At 32.5% G+C, this 14,898-nt stretch overlaps 1 protein-coding gene across 2 annotated transcripts in view; it reads right to left on the bottom strand.

Annotated features, from left to right (window-relative positions):
* The window catches only part of LOC134529540 (beta-arrestin-1), a 95,497-nt gene that overhangs the window by 54,876 nt on the left and 25,723 nt on the right, over window positions 1-14,898 (bottom strand). For both annotated transcript variants that reach the window (XM_063363742.1, XM_063363741.1), the window contains exons 3-5: window positions 11,040-11,070; window positions 2,132-2,192; window positions 211-404 (exon numbers count right to left, since the gene is read on the bottom strand). In XM_063363742.1, coding sequence (XP_063219812.1) covers window positions 211-404; window positions 2,132-2,192; window positions 11,040-11,070 — 286 coding nt within the window. The remainder of the gene's footprint in view (window positions 1-210; window positions 405-2,131; window positions 2,193-11,039; window positions 11,071-14,898) is intronic.

The raw sequence follows: 14,898 nt of genomic DNA, 5'->3' as shown, positions 1-14,898 counted from the left end.
AAACATTGTGCATTCTGTATTAACCTTAGGCCTTATGTAGAGGACTCTAATAAAAAAGAATATAATTTTGATAAGATAAAGGTTTCACAAATCTCAATACTCAAATACACCAGACACAAAAACCCAAGCCTGAAACACTGCATTTATATTCACACAAGATTCTCTGTATTTCAGTAATAAACCAGGATAAATCAAAAGAATATCTCTTACCTGAAGCCTTGTGAGTGGACGTTTTGTAGAACTGTTATCTTGAGGGTATATCTGCTCCGCTGCTAAGTAGAGATCTTTTCGAAATGTCAATCCCAAAACATCCAGATCCTCGCGACCATAGCGAAAAGCTGCGAGTACGTGACCAAAGACCCTACGATCCTTCACATACTCTGGATCAATCAAAACTACTCCATCTACAAAACAAGGAACCAATTATGTACAAATTGTAAGAAAGTTAATATTTCCAAGGGTAAGTTGGCTACTCGTCATCACTGATTTTGTCCGGGATTATAGAATATGTAAGGCTTGACTCGAAATGACAGTGAGGCAAGTGGGAGCTCCAGATGGCAAAGCATTTAGGAAATAAAATTTTTGTCACCGATCAAAATCTCGTAAACTTATAACAGCCTTGTACAAAAAATTTTAAATTGATATGATGAAGCCCTATGTGCAGGAGAAAAAATTTATTCTGTTAATTGTTTTGTGAGGATAAATAAATCCACAATTATACGACGAGGTTTTCCAAGATGAAGAAGGATTGCCAACGAGCAGTATCAAAATGATTCCCCCAATTGCACTCCGCAAGTGCAACCCTGTGATGTGCATTTTTATCGTCAGGTAAAGAACTTGATCAGTAGATTTAAAACAGCTCTTATCTCATCGAGAGAGAAAAAGATATTACAACCCGAGAAGAGTGTATCAAAATACATTCCATTGTACATCACCAGCTATTTTCGCCAACATTCTGCAACATGATGCGTTATGCTTGGTTTGCTGCCAAATGTGCAATGAGAGATAATCTTTTATGAATGTAAATCACATTTGTTTTTCTATAGATACTTTAAAACAACCAAGTAACTGTAAAAATGTGGCGTTCATAATGTGTGCAAGGTGCAGACACAATTCACGCTTTACGTTGATCACCCAATCACATACAATTCATAAACTGTATAATAACAAAAGTAACTAATTTTATATACCAAGTACTAGTGTATCTTTAACTACAATTCATTCTTGGAAAGTTACTCGCAATTCCCAAATTTTTCATGATTATATGCCTGTTAAAATAAAGATGCTGTTTGTGAAAAAATAAATAAAATACATTATGCATTATTTCAGTTCATTTGCAAAATCTCGTAAAAATTACAAAGAAGCCCAAAATAAGTTTCTGCATGGTGACTCAAACCTGCGATCCTCGCATTACGAATCCGAACTGTTGCCGCTGCGCCAACCACTGCTTGGAAATTACGCTAACATAAAAGACTTTTATTGATCAATCCGCAAAGAAATTTTTATTTCCTGAACACTTTGCTATTTGGAGCTCCCACTTGCGTCACTTTAATTTCTAGTCCAGCCCTACATATACTGTGAATCCGGACTAAATTGGTTGTGAAGAGTAGCCAACTTCCCCTATTAAGTCAAAAATTATTATTAATGCATTTCACACAAACTCAAGTTTAAAATTTAATATTAAAAAAATTGAAAGGACATAAAACTTAATATTTAATAGCGGGTTGAGAACCCTCGTAATGCTTTAAATTAAGTTAAAGCAAATATTTAAAGAAAAATTATTTTGAAATTATGTTTAGAATACACTAAAAAAAATTTAAGGAAAATTCATCTTGCATTTGAAAGATGGTGGTTCAACAAATAGTATTTATATTGGAAATATTAAAGAATCTTTCCTATATGTTAAAGACATGATAAACAAACCAAATCTTGTACATCCGCACAAGGTTTATAGTACAAGACAGCAATCTTACTCCACACTACGGACCAGATGGGTCGAACAGCCAGAAAATGTTATATTAATATTATCAGAAAAATGTGTCTGGTTAAAATATTTAAATTTTAAATTAAAATTTTGGATAATGTAACAACAGAACTAAAACAAACATAGACAATCTGAATTGAAGATTACCTATTGGATCCACATGTGTTATATGATCAACAAAATCTCTCTTGCCCAAATAAACTGTTATCTGCAACCACAAAAAATTTTAGTTACAACATGTACTAAAGAAAAAGAAATTTTTTTTAAATGCTAACTCTTTCTTATAAGCAAAACAAACTTACAAACAACTTAGAACTAACCTGTACTGCCAGTACAGGATAAAATGTAGTTTAGATTCACCGCCTACATTAATACAGTATCATTTTACCTAAAAAATGTAACATTACAAATATGTTGACAACATTCAATTACTATTACCAAGTAGACATGACAATCTACTTGAAGCTTTAGACATAAATTATGACAAAAACCATTTGTATAAAGTGTAAAAGCAATAGTCTAGAGATAAACAGCTCAAAATATGTTTGATTAATGTATTTAACAGCAGTGAAAATAACAAAAGCAAAGTAGATAGTAAACAGACTATTTTAATAAATGGCACAGTAGTTGGAAAATGTAACGAGAGCAATAATTTAGGTAATGTTTTCATAACCAATATGTGTTGGTTTGTGAATAATTTTAAATTATTACAGAGGGCATATTACCATCACTATTATCACATGCATGCACATGCACACACATGAACACATTATCTTTTAACGTAGAACTGCAGCCATGTGATCCCCTTGTATTTTAGTTTTTATTAATCTTCTTGATTATTCGTAGACTTGGATAACAAAAATTAATACTGTCGCAGTCCAGAATTTTCCCAGTGATACCAAATTGAAGTTTATGGTGGTCTACTTGACGGGAACTGTGAGCCTGGCAGGTGTCGCAACCCAGAATCTGGTGCATGGCGGCTCACGGCGTGCTATGGCGCAGATATCTGACACTGGAGAGTCGGGTCTCTGTGTCAGCAGCACACTTGTGCTGTCACCTGCCAGCATTACTAGATCACGCTCTGTGATGAAACCGGCAGTGCCGTAGCCACGCGCACATAGTTGGGTGGGGGGAGCCTACTCAACTGGCCTGGAAAGTTGTTACGAAATTTGAGTGAGGCAGTACTAGATCATTGTGGAAGGACGGGTGTATGGTTCTTGAAGGGGTACAAGCCATTAGTTGGAGCTCACTTGGGGAGTAGAGGACCCCTACGTAACGAGTCGGTTGTTCGCAGTTCCGGCTGCAGAGTTTGAGATGCAAAAGCCAGTTAGGCTCACTCAAACGGGCGAGGTTATAACCTAAGTGTTACAAGATTCAGTCGTGTATATCACTCTAGCAAGAGAGGTTCCATGTTAACAAGTTGTAATGTTTTAACGAGTCACTGTCTGTAAAGATGTAGTGTCTATCGTTATGTAAGCCTTACGTTATGCAAATCATTACTGATAAGTTAATTTTAATCGTAATTAAAAAGGTTTACAAAATAACTTTATGTTGTCTTTAAGTTCTGTAATAAATAATAATTTGTGAAGCACAATTAAATTTTTTAAGCTCTTAAGTAAAGATTTTTGGTAACTTGAAAGACTGTTTAGTTGTAATGTTAAGTAATTTGTTCAGTTAATAGTAAATGTTAATTTTATTAAGATTTAGTGTTAAGTTACTTTTAATTCATTTATGAGATTAACCTCCCCTCAGAAGTGCCCTGTAGAGTGTAAAAACTTGCAGATTCCAAAAATAATTAATTGGCATCAAAACAATGGGTTGATTATATTCCAATGAGTGCTGTAGGGTTGTTTCCCCAAAAAATAAATTACTAAGTTTATTTTTTTCAGCACGGCTTTAATGTATTTCCATTGCAAAAATTTGAAATAATGAATTCAAAATACTTTTAGTATTTTTTGTAAAACATAGTTTTATATAAATGTGAACTATATAGCAACAATAAAAGTCATCTTTACTAAGAAAGTGGCATCCTACCTTTACAAAATGTAAAGTTAACATAAATGGCAGCACACATATAAAACTAGCCCCAACAACAACTTTATGACTTCCACGACACAAACATTTTTTTTGGAAGAAAAATGAGCTGCACTTTATAATTAAGATCATGTAACTGTTTAAAATTTCAATATACATTTACTTACGTAGTAGACAAATGTTTTATTACATATATTGTACAATAAAATGGTTTTATTATTTTAGAACATTAACAGTACTTTTTAGTCTAACAACATTTGGTGCAAACTGACTACAGAATGAACACTCAGAGAATTAAAACCTAAATTAACAAATGAACACACACAGGACTTAACAGAACTTCCAACCACTTTGTGTGATGTACCAAAGTAGCAATGCCATAGGTAGGAAAACAGTATTAAGGTAAAGTGCTTATTTCATTGTCAAATTGGTGGACAGTTAGTATAACTAACAAAGGTAGGACTTTCAAGGTACTTCATTGTGGACATTTCCAAGGACTAAATATTGCACACAACATTTCTGTAAACAGAGATTTTTCAAACAACAGACTGGGAATGGTTCATGATTCAAGAAAAACCAACACTGATGGTTAAAATTAAACAACATACAAAGCAGCATACTAAAGCAAAGTAATTTTGTGTCTTATTTCTTTTTTGGCTGAAACATTTGCTGATAGTGTAGTACTGATACATAATATACTCCCATGTAATGTCTATACAAACATAAATTTTTTATTTTATTAATCTATTAATCTCAATGTTTTAATTGTAAATTTATGTTTTTAACTTTTGTATTAATATAAAAATATGAAGATCAGTTTTAATGATGTGTTTAAATGTACTCATCAACTGTCAACTCATTACGAGAATAATTGAATAGTTACTACTCATACAGCACACAATGCTTGAGATACATTTACAAAATCTAATGTTATTTTATTGAAACATTGTAATGTTTGTGCAGCAATAAATAAATTTATGATACTTTTGTGCTGCTGCATATTAAATTCAATAATAAATGAAATACTACTTGTTTATTTAAAAATCTTATTTAAATATAAAATTGAAATATTTATAGCATTCCTGCAAATTTTTTATTTTGTCAAATGTCTCTCTTTGGGCAAGGTCAGGATAACTCATTTCCACTACCCAGAAGAAGCAAATGACTTAAATACCAATTTCTGTTTAGAAAGAGAAATCAATACAATAAAAATGAAGCTAGCAACTGAGGCAAGTGCCCTAGTTAACAATTTCACTTACTCAGCCTAGCCCATTTTATTTGATTAAACTGTCTATTTTTTCAACTGTCAGTTTAAAGAAGAAAACTAAAAAGAAAAAAATTATCATACTTATTTGTTTTGTTAAATGCTGAAAATATACTGAAACTTTGGAACTGCAAAACTAAATGTAACTAAATGACTTTACCACATGTTTTTCCAGTCTGTGCAAGTTGGTTATTGACCCAATGCACACAGAGACAGTGGTGGATTTAGAAGGGGGCGCCAGAAGGGTTAAATATACACTGGATTAAATGACTTCTGAAGTAATAACAGGTATTATACTAAGTCCAGACTAAGGGCAGAGGAAAGAAGCCTGAACTGAGAGTCAACAGTTGTAATTTAAGCTCCTCTGAAATCTGACAATATGTCCTCCATTTTTCCTTGCTATTTTCTACAAGAGCTCAGATATGGCATGGAATAAAATCAACTGTAATCCCTTACATTAAAACAAATCTGAAAACACTAAAATAAATAAATAAAAATTTAATTCACTATGAGTAGCAATGGTGAAGATAAATTTTCACTAACTTGAATTAAAATTTATTGGCATAGGTTTTGGCCTGGTAGGCTTGAATTTTTTTAGGAAAAGGTAACATTATTTTTAAGTAGTTAAAAGTAGTCATTCTTTTTCCTCAAAAGTGTTCCACTATAAAAAAAAACCATTAAATAAATGATGCTACAATATTTTATAAAAATTTGCTTACTGGATGAGGACAAACTTTATAACAAAATAAATTATATTTCTTTACTATTTTTGTATGAAAAATTAATAAAAAAACTATCTTCAAAAAACTGACAAATTTGATTAACAAAACCTTCAAAAGTACGTATTGCAAAAATATTATTTAGAGATGCTTTGGGAGGCTCATGCACAAAGTTAGTTTTTGTACAAAAAGAACAACAAAGAAGTTTTAAATGAACATTTTTTATTATTATAATAATAATGTTTACTTTAAAAAATATAAAAATAATTTTATTTGGACTGTACAGAGTTTTGAACATGTATCAAACCCCTCCATTGTAATAAATCATGAAGCACTACAAATTTTGCTTACAAATAATTAAAATAGTACAATAAAGTCTTTGAACAAGTTTTTTTCTTTCAAGAAAATAAAATTTATTTGTCATGATTTTCATGTTAAAATGAGCATGCATTAAACAGGATTAATACTACGTGTTCAGTGAGCTATCATGGCTACAAAGCTTCCCAAAGTAACATCACTAAAAGAGTATGTTCTTGGTTAGTAAATACACAGAGAAAGAAGCACCATTTCAATTACGAATATCTAGCAGCACAGCCCGTAGTTCATTAGGAATAACATTTTGAGTGGTTAAACCAGTACAGCTGCAAACTAGGCTCCATGCATGAACATTGTAAACAATATTGTTCCTTGCATGGCAGGCTTTAATTTGTGTTTGTATGGATTTCCAAAATCCTTCTAAGTAGTGATGGGTCGAATCCTAATTTTCTCAAATCCGAATCTCAAAGAGTGCCTCGAATCCGAATCTAGGTTTCAAAAAGTCAAAAAAGAAATAATCTAAAAGAAATAAAAATTTCAACAAATATCAAATGCTTCATAACACTTTTTTGTTGCTGAGATTGTTAGCCACATTTAATATTGGTAATTCCTAATGATTTTTACAGTATTTCAAAAGTTGCTAACCTATACCAACCAACCCAATTTACAATTTCACATATTTATACCAAACTTAACAATTTCATAAAATGATAAAACTACTTGCAGTATCACAATGCTATCTTGCAGAATGATAAGAAAACATTCCAGGAATTAAAAAAAAAAATCTTTTAAAGATTTTACACACACGGAAACAATGCTTTTCTTTAGATGTACTGATTGTTTTTTTACAAAAAAAAAAACAGTTTCTTTTTAGAAACTATTTCAAAAAATAAAATAATATAATCTCCATAACTTCCTTAAATTCAACAAAAAATTTAAATAACTTACTGTTAAATCATTAAAACACATGGTAGGTACTAAATCAAGCAGTACATCAACTCTATCTTTTGGCATAAACAGCGCAGAACTTACAAAATGAGTATATTTCAAGATGATGTAGTAACTAAAGTAAAAGAAATTTTGAGGAGGGGACTAAACATACATTAAACACATTTGTAACATGTCTTCACATACAATTTACAATTAGTTCTTGGCCTAACCTAAAATATTTCTAAGAAAAAGGAATAGTATGAACAAATGAGAAGATATGTTAAAACTATTTTATTTTTCAATTTTGTTACGACATTTACTGGGAAACCACGTTGTTCTCCATTGAAAAATGAAATTTTTGTGTCACATTAAGAAATGAAATAAATAAATGTAAAACTGCATAGAAATATAAAATGTGTGATTGCAAATTTATCTGTAAACAAAGCCATTCTTTCTTCCCCCCCCCCCCCCAAACTAAATAACCAAAGATATGAAGATACAAGACGTACAAACACAGCACAATCAGCAACTTATCACATTTGTAACATTCATAAATAAAATTGATGTTTTCTGTAGTAAAAATACTATGTTCAAAATACAATGAAATACTCTGTTATTGAAATTTGTTTCCTGTGTTAAGATCTATGACCTTCCATATGACGTTTCAAGAAATGGCATCACTCAACTCACATAAACAGCTGTGTTCTGCACCACATTTTTTTTTTTAATGTTGAGAAATTTTGGGAAAAACTTTAAAAACATTAGAATTTTGTCGTTTTCCACAAATTTCTCACTTCTTCGTATTTTTGAGTCTCTAAATATGGCAACCTATACATTTATATTCGTTCCATTAACTCTTTTACATGATATGCATTAATTTTCTTAATACATATAAATTAAAGTAATAATATTTTGGAGAACAGTTTTAGAATAAGTACGAAGATAAATATAAATAAGCCTAGTAAACTTAACCAATGTTTAATTTTTTAATTTACCATTTATTTTCAAATATTTTTCTTAGAATATTTTTCTTCGAATCACGAATCCATTTCATTGAATCCTGAATCTTTCGAATACTTCGCGATTCTGTGGGATTCGAGGACTCGAGGATTCGACAGGCCCATCCCTACTTTTTGGGTATCTTTTATCAAGCTTGAGGAATTATTTTTTTATATTGAGCTGTTTATTGAACTTTCCTACATCAGCAGATTATACCAAACCTGCCAACATTCAAATTTTAAAAAATCATGAGGTCCTCGATAAAAATTTTCAGGCCCATAAATACAGGTTAGATATAAAAAACAACAAATGAGAATCTTTAAATTTAAGTGACATACCTGTACATATGTTACATGGTCTCTGCTTCAAAATTTATTTAAACAAACTATAGGTTGCAGATTTAATTTAGTTGAACATAATTAAGCGCTGTCGTGTAGTGATCATGCAGGGCCGCAACTAAAAAAGATGTAAAATAACATTCTGCTCGTGTAACACTATTATCACTTTTCACAGCAAAATTAATTTTTTTATTGGAAGCAATACACTTAACGTGTTAGTTGTGTTTTTTGTAGCGACATGTTTCACAATGTCTCCTCTTCCACTATGCCATATAGAAAAATTCAGCACGGCACACGCTACAAAACGCAAAATTGCTTCCTTTACGTGACTCGAGTATTGATGGAAACTCATTAACGTAAGCTTTCGTAAAACTTGTTTTGTAACTTTTACAAACAAAATCTTGGGGCCTCGAAAAATCGTGAGGAAACACTATTTTGGCGTGAGGGCGTGAAATGGACCTTAAAATTGTGAGCCTCACACCAGCAGGTCTGTTATACCAATTCTAATGGCTGGGTGGACATGTAGAAGAGGACCTCACTCAACTGCAATTTTGTAATGCACAGGATTTGGTGGTTCGAATGCAACACTAGCACAATCCGACAGACAACATGAACACTAATCTGGCAGACATGATGTCAACTGAAACCTGCTCTGGCCCTGACAAGTGAACCAAGATTTAGCTAAAAATTAAGTTGGCAAAGGCAAACAAGACAGCAGACATGAAAAAAAAAAAATATTATAGAAATAAGAAAGTGGATTATAAAATATGACAAGTGGAACAATGGTAAATGGAATAAAGATAACAAGCGGAATGATGCAAAGATATAATATTTGAGGTATCAAGAGTCCTCATTAGATAAAATTTTGATCAAAAATTTCCCTTCAGCAATAATTTTTTATGACATAATAAATACATAATTGGTGTAGCATGCCAATTATATGGCATTTTAACCGCCTTGCCTGACTAAAATTATGCATTAAAAATCCCTACACAATAAAATAAATACTACATTAAAATGGGAAAACTAAAAAATATTAAGAAAATTTACAATAATAACTGAATATACTTGCAGCAAATTAACTTAGTTGATTGGCTTTGATTATCATTTATTTTTCAGTAATTGTACAAATTGGCAGCTTCTGCGTGAAAAAAAAAGTCATTTCAAATATTTATTTTTTTCAGTTATACCAACCATTGTGGTAGATGGTTTGAGATGAGAGTGCAATATAATGAGATATTAATAACTTGCAAAAGGTTTACAGTTCAAGACTTTATTAGAACCATGTTAACTAAGTGTTTGTGTTTGTTTTTTCCGATATAGTTTTGTCAAGTGTGGTATGTTATGAAATATGTAAACAGTTTTATATGTTATATTACTGATATTTAGATGATCACACTAATTATAAAGGAGATTTAAGGTTTTCAATTAGTTTAAAATTGTTAAATGTTTTCATTATTTCGGAACTGTGTTGTTTGCATTTAAGTATTTTGACTAGCATAGTGGCAAAGGTTTCGGAATAGAGGAAAGCATTTTCTAATTGAATTTGTTCTAAGCGTATAATTTTATGTGGTGATTGCTTGTAAGCATTAATAAGATGTGAGCAGAAATTTATGTTCAACCATAGAGGATCTGTCTGTTTTGTAATGCTTTATATTCTGATGTAAGTATGGCTGGTGTTTCTAGGAGTGTTTGAATGGTTAGTAAAATTTTTTATTACTTCGGTACTTAGCAGAGTTCATATTTCATTGAAGGTTTTAGACAATTGCCAATATCTCCATTTTCTGCCCAAAAATAATAAGATGTACCCGCTTCCGACATAGTTCACAGTTTGTTACGCTTTTTAAATGTTATGTTATACTCAGATCCTGTGCATTTTATCCTATATACATTGACCCTGTTGTAAATGATGCTTGCTCTTTTGATTCAGTACATCAAAAACTCTGTGCACTTGATTCTGATTGCATTATGAGATTTTAGGAAATGGTGGAAAATGGCCTTGAAAGTCTGGGAAAATTGGGTTGTTTCAGAAAATTTTAAAACAATTATAAAAAGAAGTAAAATCATTATATTTCCTGTTGCATTTTTAATTTGGTGATTTTAATAATTTTTTAATCAATATTTTTCTCATTTTTTAATGGCTTTTAACCCACAATTGTTCTAGAGTTCATGGCCCTGGCCAATAGCGAGTTTCTCAAATCCAGCAGGAATTTGAAAATGCTATTTTCAGGGAAAACAAAGGCATGTCTAAAGTGCTTAAAAATACTATTTTCGATTTTCTTTCCAAGGAAAAACCACCAATCTAGGAAATTACCTCTTTTTCAAACTATTATTTATTTCAAACACATCAAACATTTTGGAAATTGCATGCATACAGTATTATGATGTTCTGCTGACATTTTACATCTATTTATATTCAAAGTAAAATATTAAAACTTAGTGAATTCAGCATTTACCTTTCCATTGGGGGAGCTCTTCTTGAAGACCCTGGAAGTATGATCAAAACCAAAACAGAATAAATATTAAATTTTATTCTAAATTTAAACATGGAAACATTGACAACATTAAAAGCTATTACATGGAAAGAATTTTGTGTATAAAAAAAATTAAAGCTCAAAATAATACAAAACCATACACATTTATCTCACTCACTTAGATATATTACAGTTACAATTAAATGGTTACAACATAAATTGAAAATTTACACACAATTTTAAACACCTTGGATATTCAGACATTCCAATATTCACAGCTTGGGGAACACATCATTGGCCATACAACCTACTCAAGTCAGTGTGTACATGTTTATGAGTAGGAAGAGTGTTGGTGAAATGTACTATATGAATGGCATTTGTTATTTAACCATTAAAAAAAGTACAATTGAGCATAAAGCAGAGGCACAGATGATGATGTTATTCAATATGTCTGACAACTTCCTATGGCAATACATTAAAAACCTGAATAAAATCAGTATTACACCTGCCCCTCAAAGTAACGCCATAATTTGTTTCAGGAAAACAGAGCGCTAACCAATAAGTTTTTTCCGTAAGTGTGTGCGTTAATAAAAATAATTTATTTTCCAATCAGGTATGTGTGCTTGCTAAAAAACATTTTAATCCAGACACTACTTCCATTAAAATCCATTTACAGTACATAATAATAAATATTTAAATACATTTGAAGTACATTTAAATAAATGTTGAGTAACATTTAGAGATTGAAAAGCCTAAAATTAAATTTAAAAAATTCACATACCGCACTGTTTTCTTATAGGAGATACATTTACATTCTAATAAGTTTTAAAATATCATAAACTAAATGTTTTTTATTAGAAAGATTATTTAACCTGTTTACGAAATTCCCGACTGTGTTCACTAAATGTGTGTGCACCTTAATTTACCACTAGCACATCCTAGTAGGTGCGAGGTAAACTAGCCCTGAAAGTTTCTGACTTTTCTCTCCAGAGCTGATGCTGACATAAGGGATGGCATAATACAAACATTGGCTGAAGACTAGGGCCATCGTCAGAGACAAATAGCTATTAAGGGAAGAGCAAAATATTGATTGTGATTCATCACAATATGAATTTGTTGCATTGTATTTAATGCTACATAGATTCTATTACCAGGCTACTTTAAATCATGCCGTAATTTATTGGCACCGTTACTTACAGCAGCATTACTTCAAGGTGCAGGTATATATGTCATTTGAACAAAGTTGTATTATAAGTTTGCAAGAAGTTAGTTAGCCAGGGAATTTCTCTCTCATACAAGTTTTACAGCCAATATGAGACAGAGTACTATAGTGTGGACACAAACTTGCTGTATGCCCAACAGGTATGTCACACTACAAAATGTGAGAACAGGGCTCTCTGGAGACGTACTGTAGGTGATATGCAACATCTTGCAAGACCATGGTATTTGTGAAGCCTGCAATACAATCTGCAGTGTGATGGAAGACTATTCATTGGTATCTGATTGAAGGTGGACTATTGGTGAAACACAATTTAGGCTGGTTTCTTCTGACCCTGAGATATTTAGCAGCGCGACTGCATTAGTCCAACGAATGTTGAGAATGGATGCAAGATAATTCATGATGCAATGAGGGTGTGCACCATGGAAACATGGCGGAGGGGTGGAAGGAGGTTCATGTTCAGAAACTTAAGTATTTCCCAGAAAATGTAGCAGTGCAAGTTTTGATCTGAAGGTGGTTAGGGAAGAAAAATTAATGGTTTTAGCCCCTCAATCCACCACTGTGTGCGCACAGTGGTTATATTAGATTTCATGGCAAAAGAGAAGCCATAGATTCCCCACACTTGGAGTGCCAAAAATATACAGCACTGTTCTTGGCTTGAATAGATAATTTTCTATTTTTGAGGGACTTATAACAGTACATTGATAAGTTTTCTGTCTTAAATTCATGGTGAATAAATCATTACATTTCAAGCTTACAGAACATTACTTAAGATACAAGCAAAAGAAAATAAGTATCTTTTGATTTTGAGGCCAATCTCATTTAAGACCTATAACAAATAAACAAGAAATGAAAATGCTACCAGTTTTTCCAAGAAAAACAAATCATTTACAAAGTAATACCAGATGTAGAATGAGAATGTGTCATCAACATTTGGTATCATTAAAGATGGAAGATGGGGTGAAACAGTGAGATGGAGCTGCGACAGAATGCACTGATGGGGGAACTGGGAAACCCCCAGAATACTCACCGGCTCACTACAACAATCCATGTTTCTCACTTGCAAAAAATTGGTGTCCGACCCCGCAGGGAATCGAACACTAATTGCTTTGGTAGGACCCCCCACCCACCATGGTCAGTGCCAGATGTTTGAGCACATTTGAGAATAAGTTCAAAACTTGTGTAGGGTGTGGTGGACAGGTAAATACTGGATAGCCGACAGTACCAGGTCACAATCGAAGATAAATGTGAAATGTAGCACGAAAGTCCATGTGAATACACGAGGATGACAGATTATTTTTACAGCTATGTAAATGTTTGCAGTTCTTTTAAATATAATAAAACAGTTTATTCTAAATAATCTTTAATTTATATATCAGAACCATTCCTCTAGTAAACTGGATTATAACGAAAGAACATACATTTCAGTAGGGCCCAATTTTTATATCAAAGCTCAGCTTAAAAGTATACTTGGTGAGTATTCACTGTTCACCAAGAACGAAAATAATTCATGGTAACAAACACTTGTTGCCTGGGAACTGTCACATTAACACAAATGAAACCGCCCAAACGTATTTACACTGTTATAAAAAAAAATATCTGCTAGTGTTCATTTAGATTCACCAAGTACCACAGTGTGGTGACATTTTCAAGATGAATGTATACATTAAACATCAGCTGCTCTTTTGTCTCTTGAGATATCTGTCAAGATATCAGATCATTACAGTACCTGAATCTTTTATATGAAATAGTTTCCGGCATACATGAAAACACAGAAACGAAAATTGGAAAATAAATCTGCACCTTCATTTCAGACATAATGGCCCTAGGTCTTGGAAATGGAAGTAGCACCACCTTGCTTAACCAAATGCAATATGAACATTTTTTGGGTTTAATTTTGTGAGGAACTAATATTAGTGTGGAGATGTCCACTGAGTATGTAAAGAGTCCTCAGTGGCCATTATCACTAATGGTAATGTGTCATGATCATGTTGGTTCCATTTCATCATCCCAACTTGACTAATTCACAAGCATCTATGCATAACCGTGCAATGTCAAACCATATACGTTAATCAACAATCTATATGTGTTTGTGTGTGCACGCACATCTTCTGCTGTAATTCTAGAATGTCGCAACTTCAAATGTCACCATTTAGTTAGATAAGAATATGACTTCATAGCAAAGATATAAGGAGAATGATTGGCACCTGGGACTTTTAACTAGCTGTTTATAAACAAAGGGAAAAGAGAGATCCATTTTAACTACCATGCTTTTAAATTCTGCAGCGTATAAAAAGAGAACATGTCATAAAGTAAAGCGCTACAGACTCAGCACCAAACACCACTGACTAGTGGCTGAAAGCAGTTAAAAAACAAGCTCAAGCTATGGCATGATTCTAAAAAAATAGTTCTTCCTTACCCTCCTTTCACTTCTATGCCGCTCCATCACTCTGTGTAACAGCCACTCAAGTACCGCTGGGTACATAGACTCCACGCCATGACATCAGTACCATCAAGTAGACAGCAAAGTCATTAGAGATAACAAGCTTCTACTAAGAATAAGGATAATACGGAGTGAATCGGCCATGGCCCATATGAAGGAACCATCCTAGCATATGCCTG

This window comes from Bacillus rossius, chromosome 2 (assembly GCF_032445375.1).
Source record: "Bacillus rossius redtenbacheri isolate Brsri chromosome 2, Brsri_v3, whole genome shotgun sequence".
Lineage (NCBI taxonomy): Eukaryota > Metazoa > Arthropoda > Insecta > Phasmatodea > Bacillidae > Bacillus > Bacillus rossius.
Note: the sequence above shows the minus strand (reverse complement) of the source record. Positions and strands in the feature narration are given on the sequence as shown.